This window comes from Colobus angolensis, unplaced genomic scaffold (assembly GCF_000951035.1).
Source record: "Colobus angolensis palliatus isolate OR3802 unplaced genomic scaffold, Cang.pa_1.0 Scaffold14, whole genome shotgun sequence".
NCBI lineage: Eukaryota > Metazoa > Chordata > Mammalia > Primates > Cercopithecidae > Colobus > Colobus angolensis.
In genome coordinates, this window is record NW_012114488.1 from 16227685 (window position 1) to 16252758 (window position 25074).

General features: G+C 49.2%; 1 protein-coding gene across 1 annotated transcript in view; it reads right to left on the bottom strand.

The window, feature by feature from the left end:
* The window catches only part of IGF2R (insulin-like growth factor 2 receptor), a 111641-nt gene that overhangs the window by 6181 nt on the left and 80386 nt on the right, over positions 1–25074 (bottom strand). The window contains exons 31-44 of the mRNA XM_011934995.1: positions 24294–24420; positions 23448–23567; positions 22864–23120; positions 22362–22580; positions 20339–20488; positions 17962–18123; positions 16523–16730; positions 16022–16168; positions 14539–14773; positions 13610–13746; positions 10588–10702; positions 9487–9633; positions 8659–8846; positions 3161–3347 (exon numbers count right to left, since the gene is read on the bottom strand). Coding sequence (XP_011790385.1) covers positions 3161–3347; positions 8659–8846; positions 9487–9633; positions 10588–10702; positions 13610–13746; positions 14539–14773; positions 16022–16168; positions 16523–16730; positions 17962–18123; positions 20339–20488; positions 22362–22580; positions 22864–23120; positions 23448–23567; positions 24294–24420 — 2399 coding nt within the window. The remainder of the gene's footprint in view (positions 1–3160; positions 3348–8658; positions 8847–9486; positions 9634–10587; positions 10703–13609; positions 13747–14538; positions 14774–16021; positions 16169–16522; positions 16731–17961; positions 18124–20338; positions 20489–22361; positions 22581–22863; positions 23121–23447; positions 23568–24293; positions 24421–25074) is intronic.

Genomic DNA, 25074 nt, shown 5'->3' on the forward strand with positions numbered 1-25074 from the left:
TCTATCCTTGTTTTAGGCATGTTCCGTGTTAACAGAGTTGTTTTTGAAATCCAATTTGACAACTTGTTTTTGAACTGACAAGTTTAGTCAAGCTATACTTAATGAGTATAGATATATTTAGATTTATTTCTACCATATTAGGCTGAACTTTCTACTTGTCTGATTTCTGTTTTGTTTTTCTCCTTGTCTTCTTTGGGGATTTAAGTATTTTTACTTTTCCTTTTCTTCTCCACTGCTTTGGAAGTTACATACTATATTTATATTATTTTAGTGGTTATTCTTGAAATACTGGCATGCATACTAAGACAGGAAGTCTAACAGTATGTCTTCCAAACAATTAGGGACTCTACCTTTTCTCCCTTCCTTCCTTTCTTTCAAGAAAATGGTTTTACTTTCATACGATGCTATCACTGTAAGAAATGTTAAAAGCCGGGAACTCTGCCACCCCTCTCAGCTCAGACACCACTGTTGCTCAGTACACTGTGTCCTCATAGGGTCGCTGACAGGTTCCTTGAAACTGCAGCCTTCTGTGAAGCGACTACAGGAGGTCCTGGAATAACATCATTTCCTTCAAAACTGTCTTATTATAAAGTTGATGAGAAAAAAAAACTGGTTTCACTATACATCGTTATAGTTTCCAAGAACCTATCGATGATATAAAGTGAGGATTTCCAGTATTTTAATCTTTCTTGAATTATTTTCTAATGCAACAAATTAGCTTCCCCTGAAGCTTTTACAGTCTTTTCTTTGTACCTGCTCTCCTGGTATTTCATAAGTGGGCGGGTCTTGTCATCATTAACTGTGCCGGGCACACAGCATGCCCCTTCCATCTGTAGATGCCTGTCTTTTAACTTTGTGTAAGTTTTTTGACTTTAATCAAATATTGTGAAAGAACCATTTTTGGAAAGTAGGAGGAAGGTGTAAGAGAGCTCTATCTTCATCTACTATTGCAGGAAGTCAACAGATGAGATAAAGGATGTTAATTTAAAATATTGAGGTGAATTCCAGAAGAAATAGCTAAAAGAACTAAAAATGGTCATCTATTAGGGCGATCATTGCTACCTGTTTGTTATAGTTACATTTTTTTTTTTTTTTTTTTTTCAGATCTAGTCTTGCTCTGTCACACAGGCTGGAGTGCAGTGACGCCATCTTGTGGTGTGCGTGCCACCACGCCTAATTTTTGTATTTTTAGTGGAGACGGGGTTTCACCATGTTGCCCAGGCTGGTCTAGAACCCCTGACCTCAAGTGATCTGCCCACCTTAGCTTCCCAATATGTTGGGATTACAAGCGTGAGCCACATCTGGCCATACTTACATGATTTTACAATGTACAACACCGATAACATTTGGGGAAGAAAAACATCTCAGGCACTATTCCACATCACCCCCGGCTGGTACCTGCATCCTTCAAAATCTACCATCTGAGTTTTTGCTCTTGGTTTCAACTTCTGTTTCTTTTTTTGAAAGTCCTTATTACTTCGTCAGTGTGCTAAGGGATTTAAATAACTCCCATTCCTGATGTTCTGAACATCATGAAAGTGAGGCTTCCTGGAGAATCTTCCTCTCTGGTTTTAGAGTCAAACACCAAAGCCCTATAAACGGTGCTCTTCCCACTCACAGAAGTCCAACTCTAAACATTCAACACGGACAGGATCCCAGCCTGGGCTGGTCCCTCAAACCCACACAGAAGACCAGCTGCCATGTCAGGAGGCAGGATTCACCTCATGGCAGTTGTAGCCTCTCAATGACAGAGAACGCAGGGAAAGTTCACTTCTGGGTTTTATCTTTTATGAAAATTCACATTTTGCTTCTTTCAGGAAGAACTTCCAGTCTTAATCCTTTCATTTTGTAATGACCTCACTGGAACACTATAAACATTCAAAAGCTGAAAATACCACAAGTGAAATTTCAACCAAAAGCCTCTTTCCTTGACTGTGCAGCTAAGGATCCCTAAGTACACAGCCCTGAACAGCACAGGACAAAGCTGATTTTTGCTGAGCTCATGTCCATTGTTAAGGGTGGGCGGGAGGAGTGCTGATTTAAGATGTAAAATGTGTGATCTTTATTCCCCCATGACCCCTACCACTGCCATCTGCTGACTCTACGGTCCCTTTTACAAGGCATGAAGGAAACAATTACATGAAAAGAATTCATGTTCCCCTGATCTTAAAGTCTCAGGACAGAGAATGAAAAGCTTATGTAAAATGGTGGGCCAGGCCGGGCATGGCGGCTCACGCTTATAATGCCAGCACTTTTGGAGGCCAAGGCAGGCAGCTTATCTGAGGTCAGGAGTTCAAGACCAGATTATCTGGCCAACGTGGTGAAACTCCAACTCGACTAAAAATACAAAAATTAGCAGGGCATAATGGCGCATGCCCGTAATCCCAGCTACTCAGGAGGCTGAGGCAGAGGTTGCAGTGAGCTGAGACCACACCACTGCACTCCAGCCTGGGTGACAGAGCAAGACTCTGTCTCAAAAAAATAAAAAATAAAAATAAATAAAATGGTGGGCGGGGTGACACAAGACAATAAATCCAAGAGGAAAGCAACTGACAACATGTTATTCATGGCAAAGTATAAAACAGCTGTGAGACACAAGACAGCCAATGGAGGTGCCACCTTCCTTCAGAGCAGAAACTGCTGCCTCTGTGCCCATGTTGATTCTCCAAATCTGCAGAGTAAGCTTTCCATTCATTCAAACATAAAAATACTACACTCAAATCAAAGTGAAACTTTACCATACAATCATTTGTATTAGGACACAAAAGATGTTCCAGGATTACAAGGAGGAGACACTACCAGTACCTGCCTCCCAGGAGCTAAGGAAAGGGAGGCAGCAATGGGAAAGGCGTGGAGGGACAGAGCTGGGGCACCCTGACTGGACCCTATTCGGGGCACGGTACACACGAAGGAAAACAACGACACTGCTACTGGGGGTGGTGGGAGGTGACGCAGCCATGGACCAAAAATCAGCGGCAGGATGCTGACAAGCTCTGGAGCGGGGCACTGACTATGTAGGCTCTGCTTCTATCATTTGCTCTATTTTTTGGTGCATGTTCTGAATATTTCACGAGAAAACATTGGGGAAAACACACACATACACTTATTTTCAAGGGAGGATGTGGGGTACAAATGCTAAGCGTCCGGATGTCATACTCACCCCAGAGGACACACGGCTGACGTGTACCAAGAGAAGAGGTACTGGCAGTCGGCCGTCTCGTGACTGAACTCGGGGATCCCATCCTCCACCAGAGGGTCACAGTGGAAGAAGATGGTGGAAGAAACAGACTTGGTCTTATCCTTTCCGCATTTAGAGGAAGAGGCAAACACGACATCAAGATCGCCGTCTGTCAAACAGGAAGGGCACACGCGGCATGTCACCATCAATTTTCACGCGCAGACTGAGCTTAGCTCCTTATGGTCTAAAAAGTTTGCAAAGACTTGAAATCAGGCAGAAGAGACTTCACCCCATGTCCCACACCCACTCTGTCCACAGCTTCCGAGGCCACTCGATGCACACTGATAGAGCCCTGCCCTTACTCAGTGTTTTGTTCTGACCACGAGCATTTATTGATGGACTGAAGATACATGTTAATGGAACAGTAAGGCACAGCCGTGGATTAGAACAGTCTGCTGTGCAGCCAAAAGAAGGGAAAGGCTGTAATTTTAATTATGCAAATATGCAAATCAAGGAGCCTCTGAAGTATCTATCAGTATCAGATATTCTTCTCTTTCTATATAATTCCTGTATTACAACACTTGATCACAAAGTCCAACTGATACTTCATAAAGAATTCCTCATTCATTTATATTTGCGCCATCCAGCCTGGCTACTCCCCTGTTCTCCACCCCTTTCCATCGCTTTGCAGTGGTATTTTTTTAACAATCCCCTTCCTAAAGACTGATGTACACATCTCCAATAGTTTTCCAAAGCAAGGAAACAAGCAAGCAAGCAATGAGTCAAGAAAGTCAGCCAACGGCAGATATGTGAATGAACAGATGCACAGAGACATACATTAGGATGGCAACGGCCTGAACCACTGAAGTCTAAACTAAGCTGACTCTGGCAAGAAAAGTTGCTGTGACTTGCTCAAAGACTTGGAACGCCACCTTAGGTTGTGCTACTAGTGCCAGACCTCTTGTTTCTAAGGGATCAACAGTGGTCTACACGAGGAGCTGGGAAACCAATGTAACCAGGGAGCTAATGACACAACAGTCAATGCTTTGGACTTGTATCAGGAGCGGACTATGGCTTCCAGCATTAACATCTGACAAGTGTAAAATTCATAAAGAATTTTGTGCAAAACTTCAAGACACAGAGAACAATCTTCAAATATTTTGGACTGGGATAAGTTAGGCACTTCCTTAACACTAATCTTTCTAACTTGGAAACATCAAGTGAAAAGCATTCCAGTGCACAAAACACTGAGGCATAAACCATGCAGCAGAGGTGTGAATACAGGAGGCTTTACAGGGTGCACAGCCTCCTTGTTCAAAGGCCATGAGGAAGTCCCCAAGCATATTGTCAGAGCAGCCGTTCTGGTGGTAATGGTGTCTCAAGACTAAACAAACCTGCAGGCATATTGCTACTTTTTGAATAGTCAACACTGCACTAACAAGAGACACCACATGGGTACAAAGTTGAGAATCACAGGCCAGAAGTAGAGTGATGTGGACAAGCAACCCAGAAGACCTTGACTCCACACCTCTCTCCAAGGCCACCTTTCACGAATATCTCCACCCAGCAGCCCTCTGATGACGGAGCACAGTGCACAGGATGATCTCATACTCCTGACGGAAGTGTTGGTTACCAAAAGGCTCCTGGAGAGGCAACATCCCAGAGGCCCATTTAATAACGAGGGTAGATAAAAACTGCCAGACCACTGAACTATCGTGCCAAGTCAGAAATACAATACCAGGCATAGCTTGGGGTGCCAAGTAGAACAGAGGAGATTCTGAGGCTTCACGAAAAGCAGAAAGACTCCATGACTAGGTGAACAGTATGTTGAACGTACACCTAAGTGGGAAGCAAAGGACATACAAAAAGGATGGAGAAGCATGCTGCTAGACTCGCTGGAGGGAAGGCAGCAGGTGTAGCCTATATCCAGTGAAAGAGTTTTGCTGGCCTGTTCCTCGGCATGATTTTCTATCTTACTTTCTCAGACTGGATGGATGTGTGGCTTTCAGCAGCAGAACAGAGGAAGACAATATTTATAAGTGAAGAACTGGTGAATAGATACTGAGCAGAAATAGACTGGGTGTACCATTCTGTAATGCCCTGTTTATAGACCAAAGGCAGGTTTGTGTTGACAGAACCTATTTGGGGTTGTCATGCAACAGCAGTAGTACTTTGGGAGAAACAGAATGATGGGGTAGAGGTAGGGCTGGTGGACAGAAGGACTGCCAAGTTCCAGTTCTTAAATACTAGATCGCAAGGAATAGTTTGCTGTCTGTCCTTTAGTGAAGAAATCGGATGCTCATTTTCTGTTCTACATCCACCTTCTCCAAAACCTTAGCAAAGTCTGTGATAAATATATGGCACTGTCCCCACGCTGATCAGCCTCCTGAATGGTCCTGTCTGCGATGCTGCCCAGCTGCTCATCGGAGATATGTACTCGGACCATCATGCACAGCACCTTTAACAGTTCATCACGAGAGATCTTGTTATCTTTATCCAAATCATATAGTCGAAAAGCAAAGCGCAGTTTGTTGCTTCGGCTGTTGAGTGGTTCAGGTCCGTTCACATCTTTGCTCTTTTCATTATCCTCAATGGTTCGGAAATGAGCCAAAGTTTGCAGGAATCCACGGAAGTTTACCTGGTCCTCTCCCTCTGGAAAGAAGGCATTGATGATCCAGTTCCCCACTGGGTTGATGGTAAGTTCTGGAATACCCTGGAAAACGTCTTGTTCTCTCCTTCGTCCAGGTTGCCAAACCAGCTGCACAGGTGAGTGATTTGACTGTGGGAAAGGCCAGTCTCCTTCTTGATCTCCTCAAGCTCTTCGTTGCGCAGTAAGGTGGAGGCCTGAGACCCCACCACTGTGCCAGGAGCTCCTCCAGGAGCAATGGTGCCAGAAGCAACGGTGATAGGAGGGAAGGCAAGAATTTAACCTTGCCCAAAAAGAGAAATGGCCATGGTCCTTGGCTAATGATATGGAGCAGGGGCTGGCCATGCAGTACCTGAGCAATCAACTGACCAATCCTGCTCATGTCAGAGCCCCGGGAAAAACTCTGCACACCAAGGCTCGGGAGAGCACCTCCGGCTGGCGATACTCCATGTGCACTGCCACACATGGGTGCTGGGAACACAACACATCTGATTCCACGGGACAGCTGGTGGGAACTCTGCGTTCGATTCCCTCCTGGACTTTGCCCTGTGTGCATCTTGGTTGATTTTAACCTATATCCTTTTGCTGCAGTAAATCGTAACTATGAGCATAACTGCTTCCAGGGAGCTCTGTGAGTCACAGTGAAAGGGCGAATCTGAAGTTGGCTTGGGAACCGTTCAGTGTGCTGTTGGTGTCAGAAGTGAGGAACCCTTGTGTGGACTCCTTGCATGAACTCTGCTGCTCCCAACCTTTGTCACTGGCTCAAAATCTTCGTGGCTGGCGCTGCTGGGTGCCAGGAATGCAGAGGTGAGAGTGCAGGGTATGAGACGGACCTGTCCACACACAGATGGGGACCAGAGACAGGCGGTGCAGGGGAGGGCCCCCTACTCTCGCTTAGGAGTAGCTGAAGCAGGGGCTGCCGAATGCACCATTCTGCAGGGCTGGTGTGGGGGAGCAAACCGTCCAGCAGCTCCACATCCTGAGGAGAGACAGCTGCTGCCCCCCGGAAGGAATGGCAATCCTCAGGAAGAGGCAGACATTTCACTTCTTCATGAAAGATGAAAAGAGGTCTTAAAACTAAAGCTACTTTCTGGGGCTGGTGAATGAAGAAAGTGAAAAGGTCTGAAAGGGATTTTATTTACCAAGAATGATTAAATGCGCATGCAGAAGCACTCTGAAAATTGGTGATCCTCAAAGGTCTGCTAGACATACCCTTTGTGAACATGGAAGTTCTCATGTGGAACCACACAAGTGGCCAGTGCGGCGCAGTGGAGCCTGAAGACTCCTGCAGACACACCAGGCGGCGTCATCCTGAGAAGGTGGCCTTCCCAGGAGGGGCACTGGAGGTAGGTTTGGAATCCTGCGGACACACCAGGCGGCATCACCCTGCTATGAGAAGGTGGCCTTCCCAGGAGGGGCACTGGAGGTAAGTTTGGATGGATGAGGAAGGTGGACCGAGGCATTCCAGCACCAAGAGCAGCACGTGTAAACCCACCAGGTTACAGGGTGACTTTGGGAGCTGGTGAATAAACTGATAGCTGAGGCACGTGTGGGAGCAGCAGCTTGCAAGGCTGCCCTGGTACACGAAGCCTCTCAGACATCTTCCAGCTGTGTCAGAGAGAGCCTGGACCTTCCTTCTCTGCGTGATAGGGCCCCCTGAAGGCTTCTGAAACAACCTTAAACAATTCTTCCTTCCTTTAATCAACATTTACCAAGCACTGGGAAAGAGGACAGCAAGAGAAGGCACAACCTGTGACATGCAACATCTGATTCTGAATGACTGGAGGATTCACCGAAGCGTGAGGAAGCAGAGAACAGAGGAACACAGAGTGCTTGCTCCGAGCTGTGGAATTCTGCAAGCGAATGAGGCTGATCAACTTTCCCATCATCAACCCGCCCAGAAAGCAGAACATTCACTTTTATTCATGGGCCACAGGTGCTACGAGATGCACCGGGGCGCTGTCTACGATCTGTGACCAGGAGCAGTGATGCTGACCCAGCTTCCCTCCATCAGGTGCTGCCGTTGTGGAGATGCGCTCGGCACCAGGGCACGGGGCACCCGCTCCTTCTCGGGGATGCGCTCGGCACCAGGGCACGGGGCACCCGCTCCTTCTCGGCTATTACTACTCTCCCCTCCCAGAGGACCCGACCGGCAGCTCTTTGACATCAGAGCAGGCTGGGGTTTTCTTTAAACACGCTTGATTTTTTTTTTTTAGGAGTTATTACATCCATACACAGTTCAAAAATCAAATTCTGAAAGGTACATAGTTAAGACCAGCTGTTCAAAACAAAAGCAGCCTTTCAGGATTATTTGAGGGAACAAAGGGCAACACCCTTATTAGTGCCAGTATAAAACCTTCCTTCACACCCTGGACTCTGCCCTCCGTGCGTCCTGGTTGATTTTAACCTACACCCTAACACTTGAGGCAGCTTCTTTTCATCCTTCTTACAAATATAAAATCTCTTACCTTCTCAAATATTATTTGGCATTCCAAAATAAGGAAGTGTCATGGCTAAAACCAAATCAAAGGTAATTCTGACTGTGCCCAGCTCAGCCTCCACCGGACCTCAGAACCACTGGATCAGACCAGGTTTTCGTTTTTTTCTACATTTATTTGTTAACTAAGACACAATTTACCTACAGTGAAATGCTCAGGTCTGACACGTGTCGTTCGATTCATTTTGACAAAATTCATTAACAAGCAAGAAATTAGACCATGGTTTTTGTTTTAAAAGGGGTCCACGATTTCAACCGAAGGGAGTTAGTTGAAAACGTTAATCCCCTTCCTCGGAGGAAGTTAACGTGGACCCTGTGTGGGAAGCCGCGGATTACCTTGAAGGTAGTACTTGGTCTTGTCAGAGGTGCCGACCTTCCGGCTGAAGTGCTGATCGTCGGGCTTCACCTGGCAGATGTTGGCTCCAGAGCACGCCGGGTTTCTGGAGCTCGTGATGGAGGAAAGCTGGATCTCATACAGGTAGTTGTCCCCATTGGTCCTTATGTCCCCAGAGGCTCTGAACAGCCTGAAGAGACAGAAAAGACCTGAGTGACGTGGAAGTCCTTCAAGAAGACATTCATGACATAAACCCTCAGTCCTCAGAATCACTGCAGGACCCCAGGACGCTTCCTTTCCTGCACTAGGGCAGCATGTCTGTGACCCCACAGAGATTCTGAGGACACCAGTTTCCATCTCAAGAGGCTCTCCCCAGCCAGTTCTGCCCTCTGAGGGCTAATCCACCTTCCTCAGGTGCTGTGTCCAGCACCACATGGCCCTCGCCCTGTCTGTGCACCTCGGCCACCGGCCCCCCAGAGCAGCCCCAGAACCACTGCTGAGAAACTTATTTTCTAAACACTGGTAAGCCCAGAAGATTCCTGCTTAAACATGTCAGAAGGCTTCGGCCTCAACCGGAGCTTATCATGAAGTGAGGGAGGAGGAGGGGGGATTTATTTTTACACTCACGAGAATTCACCATCTTTGGTGTTAAAACTTAATGGTTGAGTAATGCTTTTCCTCAGTTTAAGCAAAAGATGACGACGACTCCAGCAACAGTAACTAAAACACAGACCTATTTATCCTGCAGCGCTCCCCGATAGGGAGAGAGCTGCATTGCTGGTTTAATTTTGAACACATTTCACAGCTCAAAAGGAAAACGTTTTACTTACTTAAAATAAATATCTCCGAGGCTGAAGCTCTTGCCATTTATAGGGTTGGTGATGGTCCCATTCACCATCTGCACCTCCTGAGGCTTCACGGCGCAGGCTGCCCGGGAGTCCCAGCTGAAGTAGTAAGTGCAGCTGTCGACATCAAACCTAGGAGGAGGGAAGCACAGACTACAGTCACCTCCCCAGCCAGACACGAGGGAAGACTGCAAAACAATGAACACCGCACAGCTCCTGAAGCAGCTCACTGGCTTTCAGTCAAGGTGCTGCAAGACTTGGGCTGCGTCCCGAGGCCCCCACTCCCCGGGCTGCGCAGGCCTATGCAGAACTTCCTGACTCAACGCTGACAGCAGCTCAGAGCAAGGATGGTTATTTCACTCACTTCTTTTCATCACCACAATGGATAAGGAAGATGACTGTGGTGCACACATCAGTAATGTGACAAAACATGCAGGCATTCGATATAAATTCTTTAAAATTTGTAAACCACGTAACATTGAAAACCTGGACAAATTTGCTCCTAGATTTTTAGATTTTTAGGCTTCTCGGCCTCATACATTCCTAAATCCTTTGGCAATTTCTGAGTCTTCCCTTTTCCAAACTGAACGTCTAGAAGGAATCAGTTCTGTTCACAAACAGCAGCTCACGTGCACCCTCTGTTGGCCAAGCTCTCCCTGGCACCAGATGCAATGTGGCCTGGAAAACCTGAACTTAATCCAAGCACATCCCAGGTGCAGATGCAGGTCCCAGCTGCTGAGGGTACCAGCCAGGCTGCTTGGACACCTTGGGTGGGACAAATCAACGCCCCTTTGTTCCTACCATGACATTCAAAGGTGGAGGCCAGTTAAATACTGCTCAGCCAGTGCTAAACCTAGTTCAAGAGACAAGCTAGCCCAGAGAAGTTGCACTGGTCTTGTAACAGTGTCTCAGCACTGTATCTGGGGGTCTTCCCTGCCTGGAGCAGCCCTGCCCAATACAGCACAATCAATGGCTCTGGCCCTGACCTCCTAACACTCAGCCAAAACCTGCCCGTGAAAACCCCCAGGAGGAATTCCTCCAGTGTGCTCACTGCGCAGTCCCGCTCTGAGCCCCCAGCCTCCTGACCTCTTGAACGCAGGTCTGCCCACCGTCTTTGTACAGGTCAATTCTATCACGGAGGATGCAGTCTTATTTCCACCACACGGATAACCTCTGGAGTACGTGACAACCACCTTGTCACCTGAAACACACAAACGATTGAAATGACATTATTTCTAGCACATTATAAAAAGCCTCAGGCAGGCGCAGCAGCTCATGCCTGTCAATTCCAACACTTTGGGAAGCCAAGGTGGGCATATCACTTGAGGTCAGGAGTTCGAGACCAGCCTGACCAACATGGTGAAACCCCATAAATACAAAAATTATTCGGGCACGGTGGCAGATGCCTGTAATCCCAGTTACTCGGGAGGCTGAGGCAGGAGAATCGCTTGAACTCAGGAGGAGGAGGTTACAGTGAGCCGAGATCGAGATAGCGCCACTGCACTCCAGCCCGGGCAACGAGAGCAAAACTCCGTCTCAAAAACAAAAACAAAAAAACAAACAAACGAAGCTTCCAAGTTGGGAGTAAAAATCTGGTTTAAAGGCCAGGAAAAAATAAAGTTTTGGCTCCCTAAAGGTTTATCGACCTGTTCTTGCATTTTCATGCTCAGGGGTGGCCACCTGGCCCATCGCACAATTGCCACAGCCCAAGTTCTGGGGTCAAACCCAAACCCTCCTACTCTCGCACTTTGTGGCCCTGGGTTGCTAAGCTTCTGAGCCTCGAGGGCCTTCCCTGCAGAACAGGACACTGTCCAAAGTGGGCTAGTCTCAGGCATGTATAGAAAGCGCCCAACAAACTCATGTGAACAGGGGGACCCCCGGTAATGGCAGCCTTCATGATTGCTCCGACTGTGTAAAATTTCTGTACCCTATTAGGTGCTTTCCTGACAGGTACCCTCAGGTGAGCCTCCCAATAATAACAAAGCAGGGAATGGAAAAAGTGAAAAGCCAGAAACAGAGACCAACTGTGGTTTTCTAGGGTCTTCTAGCTTTAAGTCAAGCACTGTCTGCTTTTAAAAGTGACCCGTTAAAAGAAAAGCCTGAACCCTCGAACCTGGAGGGTCTGAGAGAAAAGCGAGTATACGCTTTAAGCTGCAAGTATCACTGCGGCAGCGTGGCTGCCAGGTTCCAACTCTCAAGCCACCGCCAAGAGGCTGCTCGTGGCTGCCCCGGGGGCTGTTCTGGGAACGGTCCAGGCCCAGCCTGGCTGCATGGACAGACGATGTCTCCAGGGCATGGCGCGGGGTGTCCAGGGGAAGCATGTGCCTTCCACCCTGATCACACACACAGATTCTTCCAGGCAGGGGCACGCGGTGGAGGTAACATGGGCACAGCGCCCACTCCCCGAGTGTTTTCCACAGGGCACAGGCCGACGTGCTGGGGGCTGCAGGATGGTGAGGTGGGAGGTGGGACTCTAGGCTCTCAGCCCTGCCCCAAATTCAAAGCTGCTCCAGCTGAATTTGCTTTAAATGCTGGGCTTCTGTGTAAAATTTTGGAAGAAAGAATTCCACTATTTTCCAGAAAATTTTTAAAACTTCTGGCATATGGGATCAAACAAGCAAAGACTTCAGTAGTGTAAACAGCCCATACCGATTGGGCAGGAGGCTCAACCTGCCTGCCTCAGGGGCCCGGTCTGTGAAACGGATGACAACACTGCCCCACGGAGCGCATGGGGATTAAACGTACATTCAGCGCAGCTGCTTGAGACAGGTGGGTTCCGGAAACAAAAAGTCTACCTCCCACCCCCCAGGGGTCCGTTCCCGAAGTGGGCAGTGGGGGCGCCGTGGTGGTCCTTACATGCTGTCTCGTTGGCGCCAAAGATTAAGAGCTCACTTGGTGCGTCAGACACCAGATGACTTCTCGTTCCAGTCAGCAGGTGCTCAGGATGCCAAATGCCAGCCCCAGGAGAAAGCAAGAGCTCTTCCCGCCTGGCGAGGCCTGACTTGCAAAACGGGGCTCCCCAAATGGAGGCGGCCTGCAGGTCACCGCTGAGAAGTCAGATGATCTAGTTCCATGTCACTCCCTGTGTTCACTACTCTCTTGTGCTCCTTCTGCCTCAAGCTTTTAGTGAAGCCTTAAGTGTTTTAGTGATTTCAGTTGGCTGACACTGGGGAAAGACTGGTCGAATACCCACATGTACTGCAACATGACAGGGCAAAGAGCAACCCTCCACTACCTTCCCTCCTTCCCCGCTCTGGGGCAGTGTGGGAGTGGCAGCAATAACTGACCTCCAAAGCGGTTCAGAACCTCCTGGGGAGGGGGGTCTCAGGCTGGTGGCCTGGGCGCCACTTCCTGTACGGCAGCTGTCCCTCCACTACCAACCTGCAGAGTCTGCGTGTGATTTTTATCAAGGGTGACAGTAGTTTTCTCGGAATTCTCTTTCTCCATCTCAACATCTCAAGCTAATCTGAAGTAGTCCTGTAGCTGAATCGGGACAGCTCAGGAAACCCCACTCCAGCCTAAGAGGCAAAGGTGAGTATTTTCCTTTACTGGTCCCTCCAACAAACCCTAATTGCTCTTAAGCTAAGGAACCTCTATTTTCTGCCTTTAAATAATGAAAGAAAACATCTTTCACTCACCAACCAACTACAAGATCAATTTCCCATTAAAAAGCATCGTTACTATTTTCAAAATTGTTAAGACATTTTACCAAGATGTAGCCCTGAACTACCTGCACCAAGTCCTCATGCAATCGTCTGGCTTGCCTCAACGAACACGTGTGTCTATGTCAGTTTAGGCACTTGATCTACAGCTAGAACTTCAGAGGAACTGAACATTCTGAGACCTCCCCCTGGACAGACGCACTTTCCCGGGATAGCCGAACCCCGCTAAACACACAGACTGGGACCTGCAATCTCACGTAATACAAAACGGCACTTACTTTAATGTTCCGGGAGAGCCAAAATGCCTGTGAGACAGTGACAGGCAATCACATCTGGAGGTTTCCACCAAAGCATATGCTCACTCTCCTTGCTATCCTGAGAACACCCTCACCTTCCCGGTTCAGATGCCCCTCCTTGAACCAAGGACCAGGACCCACAGGCCTTACCTATGACATCCAGCTTCTGCGTGTGAACGAGTCCCAGGACCTGGACGTCACCAGTTGTGCTCCTTCTGCAAATGCTGGCCCTTTCAGAGCAGCCCAGGGGCCCTTTATATATTTTCTGGCACAGATTTATATAGTACCTAGAAAACGACACAAAGGGGCAAGAAACAGGAGGCAGTGACGTCTCTGCCTTTGACACAGGAGGGCTCTTCGCTTTACTTTCAGAGAAAGGTTCTGATAACTAAGGGCTCCATTCCATCACTGAATGTAGCACTAAGACAGCTTTTCCAATTAAAAAATAGGACAAAAGGAAGTCATCACTGAAGAAGGGAGCTTACCACCCAGGCACACTCGGAGTGGAGTATCCACACCTGCGGTCACGCTGAACACAGCATGGCGTGGTAGAAAGAAGGGCTCTGGGGCTGGCAGAGGCAGTGGCTGGGATCCTGGCAAGTTTCCCACCTTACTTAGAGCCACTTAAACCCTCCGAGTCTATGACCCTGCTCCTCAGTGATGCCTTGCCAGGTGACGGCGCTCCCCACACAGAGTGGTCAGGACCGTGGGCTGACCCCAGCCAGCAAAGCCTAAGGAGCTCCTGCCAAAGACCCAAGAAAACCGACACACCTCCCACAACCTGAGCTACACACATGCAAACTGAGCCCGGCCTAACTCAGTTAGTCCAGGTTCTTCCAGTTCCAGAGGCTCCGTTTCCGGGCACCAAAGCTCCTGCCCCCACTCTGACCTCAGAATAACCCTCTGTGCCAGGTCTGACACTGCGGGCTGCTTCCAGGAGCAGCCACAGCTCAACTGCCATCAGCCTCACATGGGCGTGGTATTCCCATCTTTACAACCCCAAGAGCCAACCATCATCAAGCAGTCTGACCCTCATCGGCTGAGGGTGTGGTGCTGCGGGTGGATGGGAAGGCACTCACGAGACTCCGTCGTGGACCAGGGACCAGGACCCGGTGAGAGAGGAGAGCAGCCGCAGGTCGTAGGTTTTGTGTTTCTGGATGAATTTGCACTCCATCTTCTTTGGAGGGCAAACAACTTTTGTTTTCCATTCAAATGTCACATCACACCCCCGCACTTCACTGAAGACTTGTGGCCTCCCAATGTCCTCGTCTTCATCACACTTAAATATGATGCTGGATGTCCGGTGGCTGTTTGCTGGGGAGCAGAGGCAGGAGAACGTCAGACCAAGGCCTGCACCAGGGCACGTTCCCGCACGTCTTCCCCACGCTGCCTCAGGAGCACCTGCAGACTCCATCCGCCATCTGGCAATGCCCCACGTGCTCCCCTGGCCACATCTCATGTTGATTCACTCATGTGTATCCTGACTCCAAACAGATCCAGCTCCTTGGCACAGTACCCCACAGCCCTAGGTAATTCCTCAGATAGCTGTTCAGTATTTGACCAGTCTACTAATCACCAAAAAAATTAAGATAGCCGGGCACAATGGCTCATGCCTGTAATCCCAGCACTCTGGGAGGCCGAGGCGGGTGGATCACAAGGTCAGCAGTTCGAGACCAGCCTGACCAACATGGTGAAATCCCATCCCTACCAAAAATACAAAAACATTAGCTGGGCAAGGTGGCGGGCGCCTGTAATCCCAGCTACTTGGCAGGCTGAGGCAGGAGAATCACTTGACCTGGGCAACAAAAGCAAAACTCCATCTCAAAAAAAAAAAAAATTAAGATAATAATACAATACCTACAAGTACTTGAAAACACAAGTGTGATTCAGAAAACAGGGAAATGTTTTGTCAAAATAAGTCTCAAAACAAAGCTATAGTAATCCTTTGTAAATTTAACACCTTTGGTTCCTTAATACATCCCATTATGGTCCCTGGACATTTATGAAAATTAGTAATTTTTCATGCATTTCTCTCATCTCACGGTCCGCAGACACAAGTCACAGCAGTTGGCTCCTCTCATGAAACTTCCTGAGCACCACAGGGGCAAGACGCTGAGTGTGGCTCACCAAGAAACCCCACCCCACATGTGGGCTGCCACATGGCAGAAAGTCAATCAATGAGTCGCCCGGTTTACCGGAATTCTCGCTAGCTTCAGAATCCTGAAGACCCATGGCAGACATTCATTTTGCTGAGGCATAATTTGAACCACCAGGGCTAAAACCTGGTATGTGGACACAAGACCCTCTGGCTAGTGCGTGGGCCTAGCCAGCCACCCAGCACAGCATTTCAGGGCAGCTCTACTGCGGTCTGTAGATACGGTTACCCAGCAATCTCGCAGAGCAATTCAAGTGTTTCTCTGCGGGAAACAGCCCGAGTAAGAAAATATTTTATGCAAGGGAATTCCTGCCACTGACTGGGGCATCCACAAAGGTCAGTGTGAATTGAGCCTTGAGAGTATCAAGGCCCCAGGCCATGTGGGGATACAGAGCCTTCCTACTCACAGTGTCTGCAGAAGCCCCACTCATGATCTCTGCCGTAGTCCGCAGTCGTGCTACACCACAGCTTCGCCCTGCTCTCTATGATACACTCCTCGTAGCTCTTCCCGTTGAACGTGAAGGGGAAGACACAGGGGATGCCTTCATCAGTTTCTAGAAAGAAGAAGAACATCTGAATAATCCACATTACCAGTGTGTGGCAGCTGTGCCTCGCCAGGCACAGTCACCTAAGAATGCAGCAGGAGTCCCTAAGGAAGCTGCCCATCCTAAAGCACCTATGTGACACCCGGCACTCACCCGCCAAAACTCACCAGGCATCTGGGAGAACACAGCGTGATTCACGCACCAGCATTCACACCGGGGGTGTATAGAGGAACAGCTCACATTCATGCCCAAGGTTACAGCACTCACAGGACCCTGGAGCTCCACTCCTCAGCTTCTTTCTGCTGCTATGTCTAATTTCTAGTTTACTATGAGCTTGAAGTTTACCTCATTGCAAATATTTACCTGGAGGGCAACGATCACCATTGACATAACTTAAAATGACAGCTTCATCCTGGTGCCGGTAATCCAGTTTCATTGACTGCAGTCGTCCAAAGGATGCCCCCTTGGTGCCCGAGAGCAGACAGACTCCTCCATCCTTACAGCCTCCTTGTTCTGGCCCGGCCGCAGCGGTGCACACCCCAACGCTGTAGGTGCGTGAGTCTCGAGTCACCTGGACAAACACCACGCGTGGCCGTCAGCAGGGTGGCAGCACCCAGGTCTCAAGGTGAACACAGAACCATTACTGCAGCTGGTGCCGGAGGCAGGTTCATGCAGAAGAGCAGAGGCTCCTCTGGGTGCATCAGAGCCACGCAATCGCCTTGGCCCTAGGTTTTCCCTGGGAGGCCTCCCCCAACCCCTAGGCCCAGCTTGCTTGCTCCTCCTGCTTCCTGGCGGGGGCCTCGGCCACCGCCCCCACCAGCCGGCCACTGCTCTGGCTGTCGTCTCCAGTCACAGCCCAGTGGGAAGGGACCCAGCGGGGAGCCTCAGGCTCACCCCACCTCCCTCACCTGTGTAATAAGGTGTTGTGCAGGCCAAGGGAGTGAATGAGCAGAGCCGACGCTGCACGCTGAAGCGTGGACCTGACTCTCCTGGCCCACCCAGCCAGCGCCCAGAAGGCTCACACCTGCTGCACCCCTGTCGGGAGGACCTGTACCCACGCAGAGGGCTCCATCACAGGAGCCAGGGTGTTGGCACCTGGGCCCAAAACTCCAAGTTCATCACTCATCAGCCGCCACGCCACAGCAGGTGCTGGGGTTCCATACCCCAGTCCAGGCACTGGCATGGTAACGCCTAGATAGCGAGGTTTAGGGAGCTAGGGGCCCCCAAGCACCAGCGACCACGACACCACATCAGTAAGACCAACAGCCCACAGACCTAGCATAGGCCGGGGCTCTGGGATGGCATGGAGGCACATGCCCAAGTGCCTCTCAATTCCAAGGCACCTCCTACCTCCCTCCACCTACAGCTGCCACAATCAGCAAACAACTGCCTTGATCATCTGTAGCCAGGTTGGAGGAATTAAATCCCCATAGATTTCAGCCACCCGAGAGCTGGCCCTGCCCCCATGGATACCTTACATTCATGTCTCCAGGCTGCCCCACCTATTCTCTGTCTGATACAAAGGGTCCCACTACCCACCTCATGAGGTTACCTGATCCTCAAAAAGCCTTAAGTGCAGAGCCATGAGGTACAATGCAAGTGTCAGCTGTGCTGAGTTGGCCACACAATCCAGGAACCTTCCTGAGACCTGGCATGCCCTACAAGGGCCCCCAGATGCTGCCCAGTGGCCACACACACCCTCTCAGCTCACAGCTACCACATTATCCAGAACACTCCCGACAGCCTCACAGCACCTGGCCCCTGGTATACCTGCGCCAGCACGCCCAGCGTGAACACATTACCTTAAAGGTGCTCGTGGAAAGGCTGGACAAGTTGAAGCTGTAGAGGAGCTGCTCATCCGTCAGGGCACAGCCCTCCGTCCTCACTTCATCAGGACAGACGATCGGAGTCTCCCATTCGAACACAAAGTCGCACTCGCTGGTCCTTAACAGCTTAGGCGTTCCCTATCGCCAGGAAGAGCACGGGTCTTAAAAACCCCATGGCATAGGGATAGATAGCAGTGACACACCACGCCCCTACAGGGGCTGTGCATAACCCACAGCGGCCTCTCAGAGGGAAGGGACGCTGGACAACAGCAGGTGAAAGACCCAAGGCCATCTTCAAGGCACAGACATCACCCCGCCCTTGCCCCCCACATATCCCGGGAGCTCCTGGCTGAATCCAGGTCTTGTCTTCTACTTAGAGAGAAAGCCTCGACGTTCTGTGCTACAGGTTCAAAGGAAGAAAGGGGGAGGGCTTGAATGTCACCAGAGAGGTCTGTGAAACTGACACTCTGCCTCGCAAGTGCTCCAATCCACTGTCTCTAGACACGGGAGACATTTATTCAAGGGGCAAGATGCCACATGGCCAGATATTCCATAGGCCAAGTATTCTTGAATCACTTTATTTATTCCCTCCCTCATTCAACAGCAACAAAGAAAAGATGAGGCAGCTCTCAGGAATTCCATTTGTAATTAATGTTAAGCATCTTTTTCCCTATGATTCAGTGGTAAAAGTACTTCTATTGAAAATGAAAACTGCTGGGGAGGAAAAATCTTCTAAAAATCTTTCTGGGACACCAGAAGGCACATTCAGCATAAGATGCCTCATTTCTAAAATCAAGTAAACACTAATCACTCTCAATGTGCAGCTGCTGAGAATTAACTAAAATCACATTAGCTAATTTGATTTGTCAGGTTGGCAGCAGTGTCAAAGCAAGGCATAGTTCCACACTCTTTAGCTGGTGGTGTGAGATAACAGAGCATCACTCATGATGAGGCGGGTCTTAGAAGTGAAGACTGTCCTTTAAAGAATGAAGAACTTAAAGCAGAAGCCCCCCTCAAGGCACAGTCCACGTCGCCCCATGCTCTGTGCGTCTACAGAGGCATACAGACACCCCTATATAAATATACAGATACGCTTACAAACAGATGCAATGGGTGGACTGAATACAGCTCTGCCTTTCCCTACTAACTAGGACTGTCATTACACTCTAGTAAGATTCACAAACAGGGACACATCCAAGGGCTTTCAGGTGCTCTGGGCCCCTATGGAGTAGCCCCAAACAGCAGGACTGTTTTCTTCTCCTTCTCAAATACTGTCTCTCCTACTGCTCAGATGGCTGCCAGGTCACTTTCTGTCACTGTCAGCACGCCCAAGTCTAACCGTCCCTTTACAAACCTGCTCCAGGCCCAAACATCATTAGGATATCTTTATCAGAATTACAAGACACCCAACAGATCCTAATCCATCAACTGAACTCCTAGGGGTCAGACTTGGACTCCTTGGAATCCATCATCTTTATTAGGATTTTAAGAGGCAATTCTCACACCCCCAGATCCCGTGATCAAGCGTATTCATACTTCTATAGCTAGACGTATCAATATCCACATTAGGTGGGACAAACCCACACCACGAATAGCCTCAGTCCATTCATGTCAAAGGAGCCCCAAGATTTCAGAGCTTCACAGATTTCAGAAGCACGGACGAGAGGCTGCGGCACTATGTCCCTGGGGCAAAGAGCATTCCCCTGTGCAGCAGCTGGGACCTGGCTCTGCCCCTGCGGAGCTACTCTGAGTCCCTGTGGAATGGGGGCCGTAACCTACCAATGTATCTCACAGAGTAGGGGTCAAAAGAAAACATACTCAAAAACTCTTTATAACCATGCCCAACTCATTGTAATGGAAGCTGGTATTCTTTTTTTAATGCACATAAAATGGAAGTCAGTACCTCCTTATAAGTAAAAGACGCCACTTTGTTGTAGTTATTCTGATTCCAGGGGTCTTTTGTTACTTGTGAACTTCTGGGCTATGTCCTGAATGACTACAGCTGCCCAAATGTCTTTCTGACTTCCCAGTTAGAATAAAATCAGTAATTGTTAAAGTAAAAACAAAAGTTATGACACTTTTATGCATCAGCAGTCAAAGCTGAATGTCATTTCTACACTTGTGTTCTATGTTTTTAAATTACAGCAAGCTTCTATATGCTGTTAACTGCGGGGAGCTCACTCAGCCCTCAATTAGTGGTTTAAATGATTCAGACACACTACTAGCGTACCTTCTTATCCAAGGCAGTCATTTTGAATAAGAGTATCCTTGGACCTGATATGCACTTTCTGGTTGTCTAGCCTTGGCTCACTAATCCAGTCAAGCATCTAGATCGTCACAGGCCCACACTTACCATGCTCACGCCTCTCTTACAGTGAAACGCGATGAGCGAGGTGTAGTTGAAATGCTTGTCCGCTAAGCAAGGAGTACTGCTTTCAAAATTCAAGTAAATCTCATCCGCTACCGGATTGAGTATTGGTGGTCCTGCGACCCGGCCGATATCCTAAACAAAGAGCAAGGGCAAAGAGTATTTTAGGAAATTAGCCGTTCCCGAGGAGAGTGGAATTAAGAACTGATACAGAATTGCAAAAACCAGGCCTCACAGGTTCTGAGAATGAGCAGCATCTAAAGAAACTGGGTTTATACCAACTCCAGTTAGAAGGCTTGACAGATGCTATGTAACCTCCTTATGTCAGTGGTTATCGTTTTGATCCCAAGGTTAGTCCTAAGGTTGGTTCTATTGATAGGTATCTTTAATTTTCAAAGATCCTAAGCAATAGGAATCTCTCTCTCTAGTCACATCAAGGATACTACAGAGTCCTCCCATCACCTGCTGAGGGAAGGCCGGAACCTGAAAAACCTCCAAGGATGCTACACAGTCCTCCCACCGCCTGACAGGGGAAGGCCAGAACCTCCATGCTGACCTGCCACCCTCACTGCCCAGCGCTGCTCTGGGACTGCCCACTGACGTGGCCCAGCTGTACCCAATGGCTATGCCCTTGGGAGACAGGACAGGTGGTGTTCGCTGTTCATTTTTATTGCTTAGCACAGCACCTGGCACACAGTGGCTGCCCAATAGATATTTCTGAGTGAATAAACAAACGAAAGACCAATCTGAGTATTATGAGAAAAAAAACCTTTTTTTATTTTTAAAAAGTAAATAAAGGTGAATGGCCAGGAATGGTGGATGTGATGAATGTGTGTATGCGTGCGCGTGTGCGCACGTGGGTGTGAGTGTGTGTGAGCAGCCTCCCCATGATTTTGTTCTCAGCTACAGTGCTCTTCATTCACCACTGTGGGGCACGTTCAGACCACGTGGCACCACACCTTCTCCAGTCAAAGAACTTTCTACACCTTTTAACATTTGACAGCCGGTGGCCAGGCAGATTGGACCTCTGAGGAAATGATTCCCGATCGAGGACCCCCGGTCTGCGCTGTCAGAAAGGATACTACCAAAGAGCTTCCTGGGGAGACTCAGCCTGTCCAGGCCTCTGTCTCACACAGAGCTGGAGCTGTGGTAATTCACGCTGTGGCCGATCTCCTTACACACTCCTGACATCTCCCCGCATCACTGCCACATATAATGTCCATCTTTTAAAGGGCATCCAGGTATTTGCCAATATATTTTACATCTTTAAAGCATAATAGATGATACAGCTAGAGATACAGATGGCTCGTGAGGCACATTCAAGTATTAAAACATACCAAAGATTTGACAAAATATGAATATAACTCATGGAGACAATTTTTAAAGATCCAAATTTCCATTAAAACATGCTAGCAAGCTGGGCACTGTGGCTCACACCTGTAATCCCAGCACTTTAGGAGGATCACTTAAGGCCAGGAGTCTGAGGCCAGCCTCGCTGGGCGACATAGCAATACTCCCATCTCTACAAAATAATTTTTTAATGCATAAAACCAAAGCTTTCAAGGCAAAATATTTACCTATTAGCAAACGTACTCTTGCCCTTAATTATTAACTCCTCGCCCAAGAAACTGTTTGCATTTCACACGCGTTTTAACTGCAGAAGACAAGGCATTTCATACAAAGAAACCAGGCTAGCGAATGTGCTTTCCTGTCACTTTACCTAAAAACTTCTTGATTTGGGTCAACCCTGAGGCTCATGACAGGTAGAGTCCCTACACACATATTCATGTTATCTCCCATGCTCAAAGCTGGCTACCATCATCAGCTGATAGTTCAAATGTGCAAACCTTTAATCTCCCTTTAGTGGACCCAGAACATACATAGTTCCACTTACTTTCTCCATTTTCTTATGCTTGAGCAACTCTCCACTTAAGGCACGAAACAATGCAAAGGTTATCACTAAAAGTCTTGCAAAAATTATCTCCACCCTTGGATTTGTCGTACTTACTATGGGGGGACCATCAATAGGAACTTTGCACACAGCGGCTCCAGCAGGACAAGGCACTCCGTGCATGGGGTTTAGTGGCTGACAAATATTGATGTAGAAATCAGGGTTGGTATCGGAGGCGTCATCCTCACTCTCATCATAAGCCTCGTAACCACCCGTGCGATGAATGAGAGGAGACAAGTCAACAATAGAGCTTCCATTCCTCACGGAACATTCCGTCTGTTAAGTAGGAAAGACTGCTTTGAGTCTACAAAAAAATCTTACTTATCACCACTAGGTCATCCATACGAATTTAAAAGCTGAATAACAATGACCAAAAAAGAAAGTATCAAAACGCTTCACTACATAGCACTGGGCACTTCCAGTCAACTTTATTACTGGGGCGATCAGGAGCGCACAGGTCAGCTGGGCATCTATCAGTGGGCAAGTGAAGCTCATGAAGGGGCCTGGGTGCAGCTGGGCACTGGACATGCACTTCTCCCGTGCCCATCTGAAAACTCACCGCTTGCTCGCAGGCCAGCGGCGTGTGCCAGGAGAAGAAGAGAGTACATGTCTGCTTGTCCAGGGAGATAAGCATGGGCCTATTGGTTGGCCCGGCCTCAGGCCTGCACACGAAACTGATCACGCTCTTATAGCTCAGGCCGGATTTGGAGGGACAAGAGGACCCGTCCTTGTACACCAGCTGCAGGACCTGGTCCACGTATCTCAGCCTCTTGCTGGCCTTGCCCACGCTGATCCTGGTCTGTCCAAAGCAAGCCCCTGCACCACAAGGGAAAGGCGGAGAAAACACAACCACAGACTCAATGGCCAATTTTCTGATGAGCACCTTCTGCAGATCAGGACCATCCATTTCACAGCCAGCACCTGTAACGTCAAGTGTCCAATCTGGCTTTAACCACTGTTTTACTGAATGTTCGTTCCATCACATGGCCATGTGTCCCCCACACGGGCTGACTGCTGCAGGAGACGAAAGCGTCTCAGCTTCCTGGCTCTGCTCATTCTTTTTGCCGTCAGCATGCAAAGAGGCCGAGGACAACCCCGGAGGACAGGAGGGTCAGACAACACACGAGAGAGCACAGCACTCACCCACGCCAGGAGGGCAGTTTTCATTCTCCCCACAGATGCTCATGTAGACCAGCCCCTTCTCGCTGTAAGCAGCTGTGAATCCTGCCCTTCCACTTAAGGAGCTCAGATCAAACAGGTGTCCTGTAGGGTGGAAGAAGATGGGGACACAGTGACTTCAGGGAGCTCAGATTTGCGAGGCTTATCATTGGCGAGCTCATGTGCAGATTATGCCAGCACTGGGACTTCTGACTTCTCACCACGACCCCTGTCCTAAATCCTCCACCAACAGCCAGGCTGTATCATGAGACTGTCAGTCCCTTGATCCTTGAGATGTCCCATCTTTAGCTGAAAAGACCGTGGCTCACAGCACCCTCTGCTGGGCCATACCACAGCAGCCACTAAGATTCCCCTGGGCATGGGGAGAGGCTGCCAGCGCACCTCTTGCTGCCAATGGACTGTGCCTGTGCCTTTCTGGGTGCCCAGCACAAGGGCAGGTGGGAGACTCCCAGCAATCCACTACGCTGATGCTGAAAGGCAGCCAGGGGCCAGCTCTAGCCTGCCCTGGTGAGCCTAGAGCTGTTGGAGCTGACACTGTCAGTAACCCCAGCCAGGAGCACCTCTCACACCAGGAGAGTGACGGGGAGATGGATTCTCTGAGGGAACATTCTCTCCTCCACTGAAGCAGAGCCAGGAGAACACACAGTGGCCTATCCAGAGGAAGGCCAGACACACCTACACACCATGACCCTCTGCCCAGGGCGCCTGCTGCCCATAGCTTCTCCTTAGGTCTCTCCCCTGATGAGCTGGGTTTGGTAAGGGCACCGTCTCTCACCTGCGCTGGGGTTAGCGACTGGCACCAGCTCTCACCTGTGCTTGGGTTGGTGACCTGGCAGTCGTCATGCTCGTTGTTCTGCACAGGACAGGCTGTGGCCGTGGGCCAGGCGAAGGTGTACTCACAGTCCTCCACGGCGCTGATGAACATGGGCCTGGAGTTCTACAACAAAGCACAGACAGGTCCTGAAGGGATCACGCAAAAATTCCACGTCTATCATGATTTCAACTTACAAGTGGAAGTTTCTCTGAAAAACTCCACAGCATGTGACATTTCTGTCTCCATGTGCCTGTGGGATGAGGCGCAGATTGGGAAAAGCAAGAGGTCAGAATGTGTCCTGAGCTGCCATCATGGGCTTCCCCTGCAGGTAAGTCAAACACCCAGAGGCAGCAACCCACTTAGGGGACCAGGAAGGTCCCTCAGGCTGAGGAACAGGACAGGGGTTGGGGACAGGCGTGCAAAGAATGCTGGAAGGGCTACCGGGAGATACAAATGTGGAAATCACTGACAAAATTCTAAAAACCAAATCAGGTAAAATCCATTATCACAGTCAAAACAAAAAGATCCACCAAGAGAACTAGCCGATTCTACGCATCCTCCCACTGGCCCCAGCCAAGGCTTACGCTGCTCATCCCAAAACACTTCATGTCCACTGCAGAGCTGGCCTGATGAGTTCAGCAGCACCTTCCTTCCCAGGTAAACCCTGTGATTCCTGCTGGGCAACCTGATAAGCCACACTGCAGTCCAGCCTCCCAGGCCCTGGCACAGGGGCCTCCACACACCCTTCACCCTTCCCTCCCAGCCACCTGGATCCTG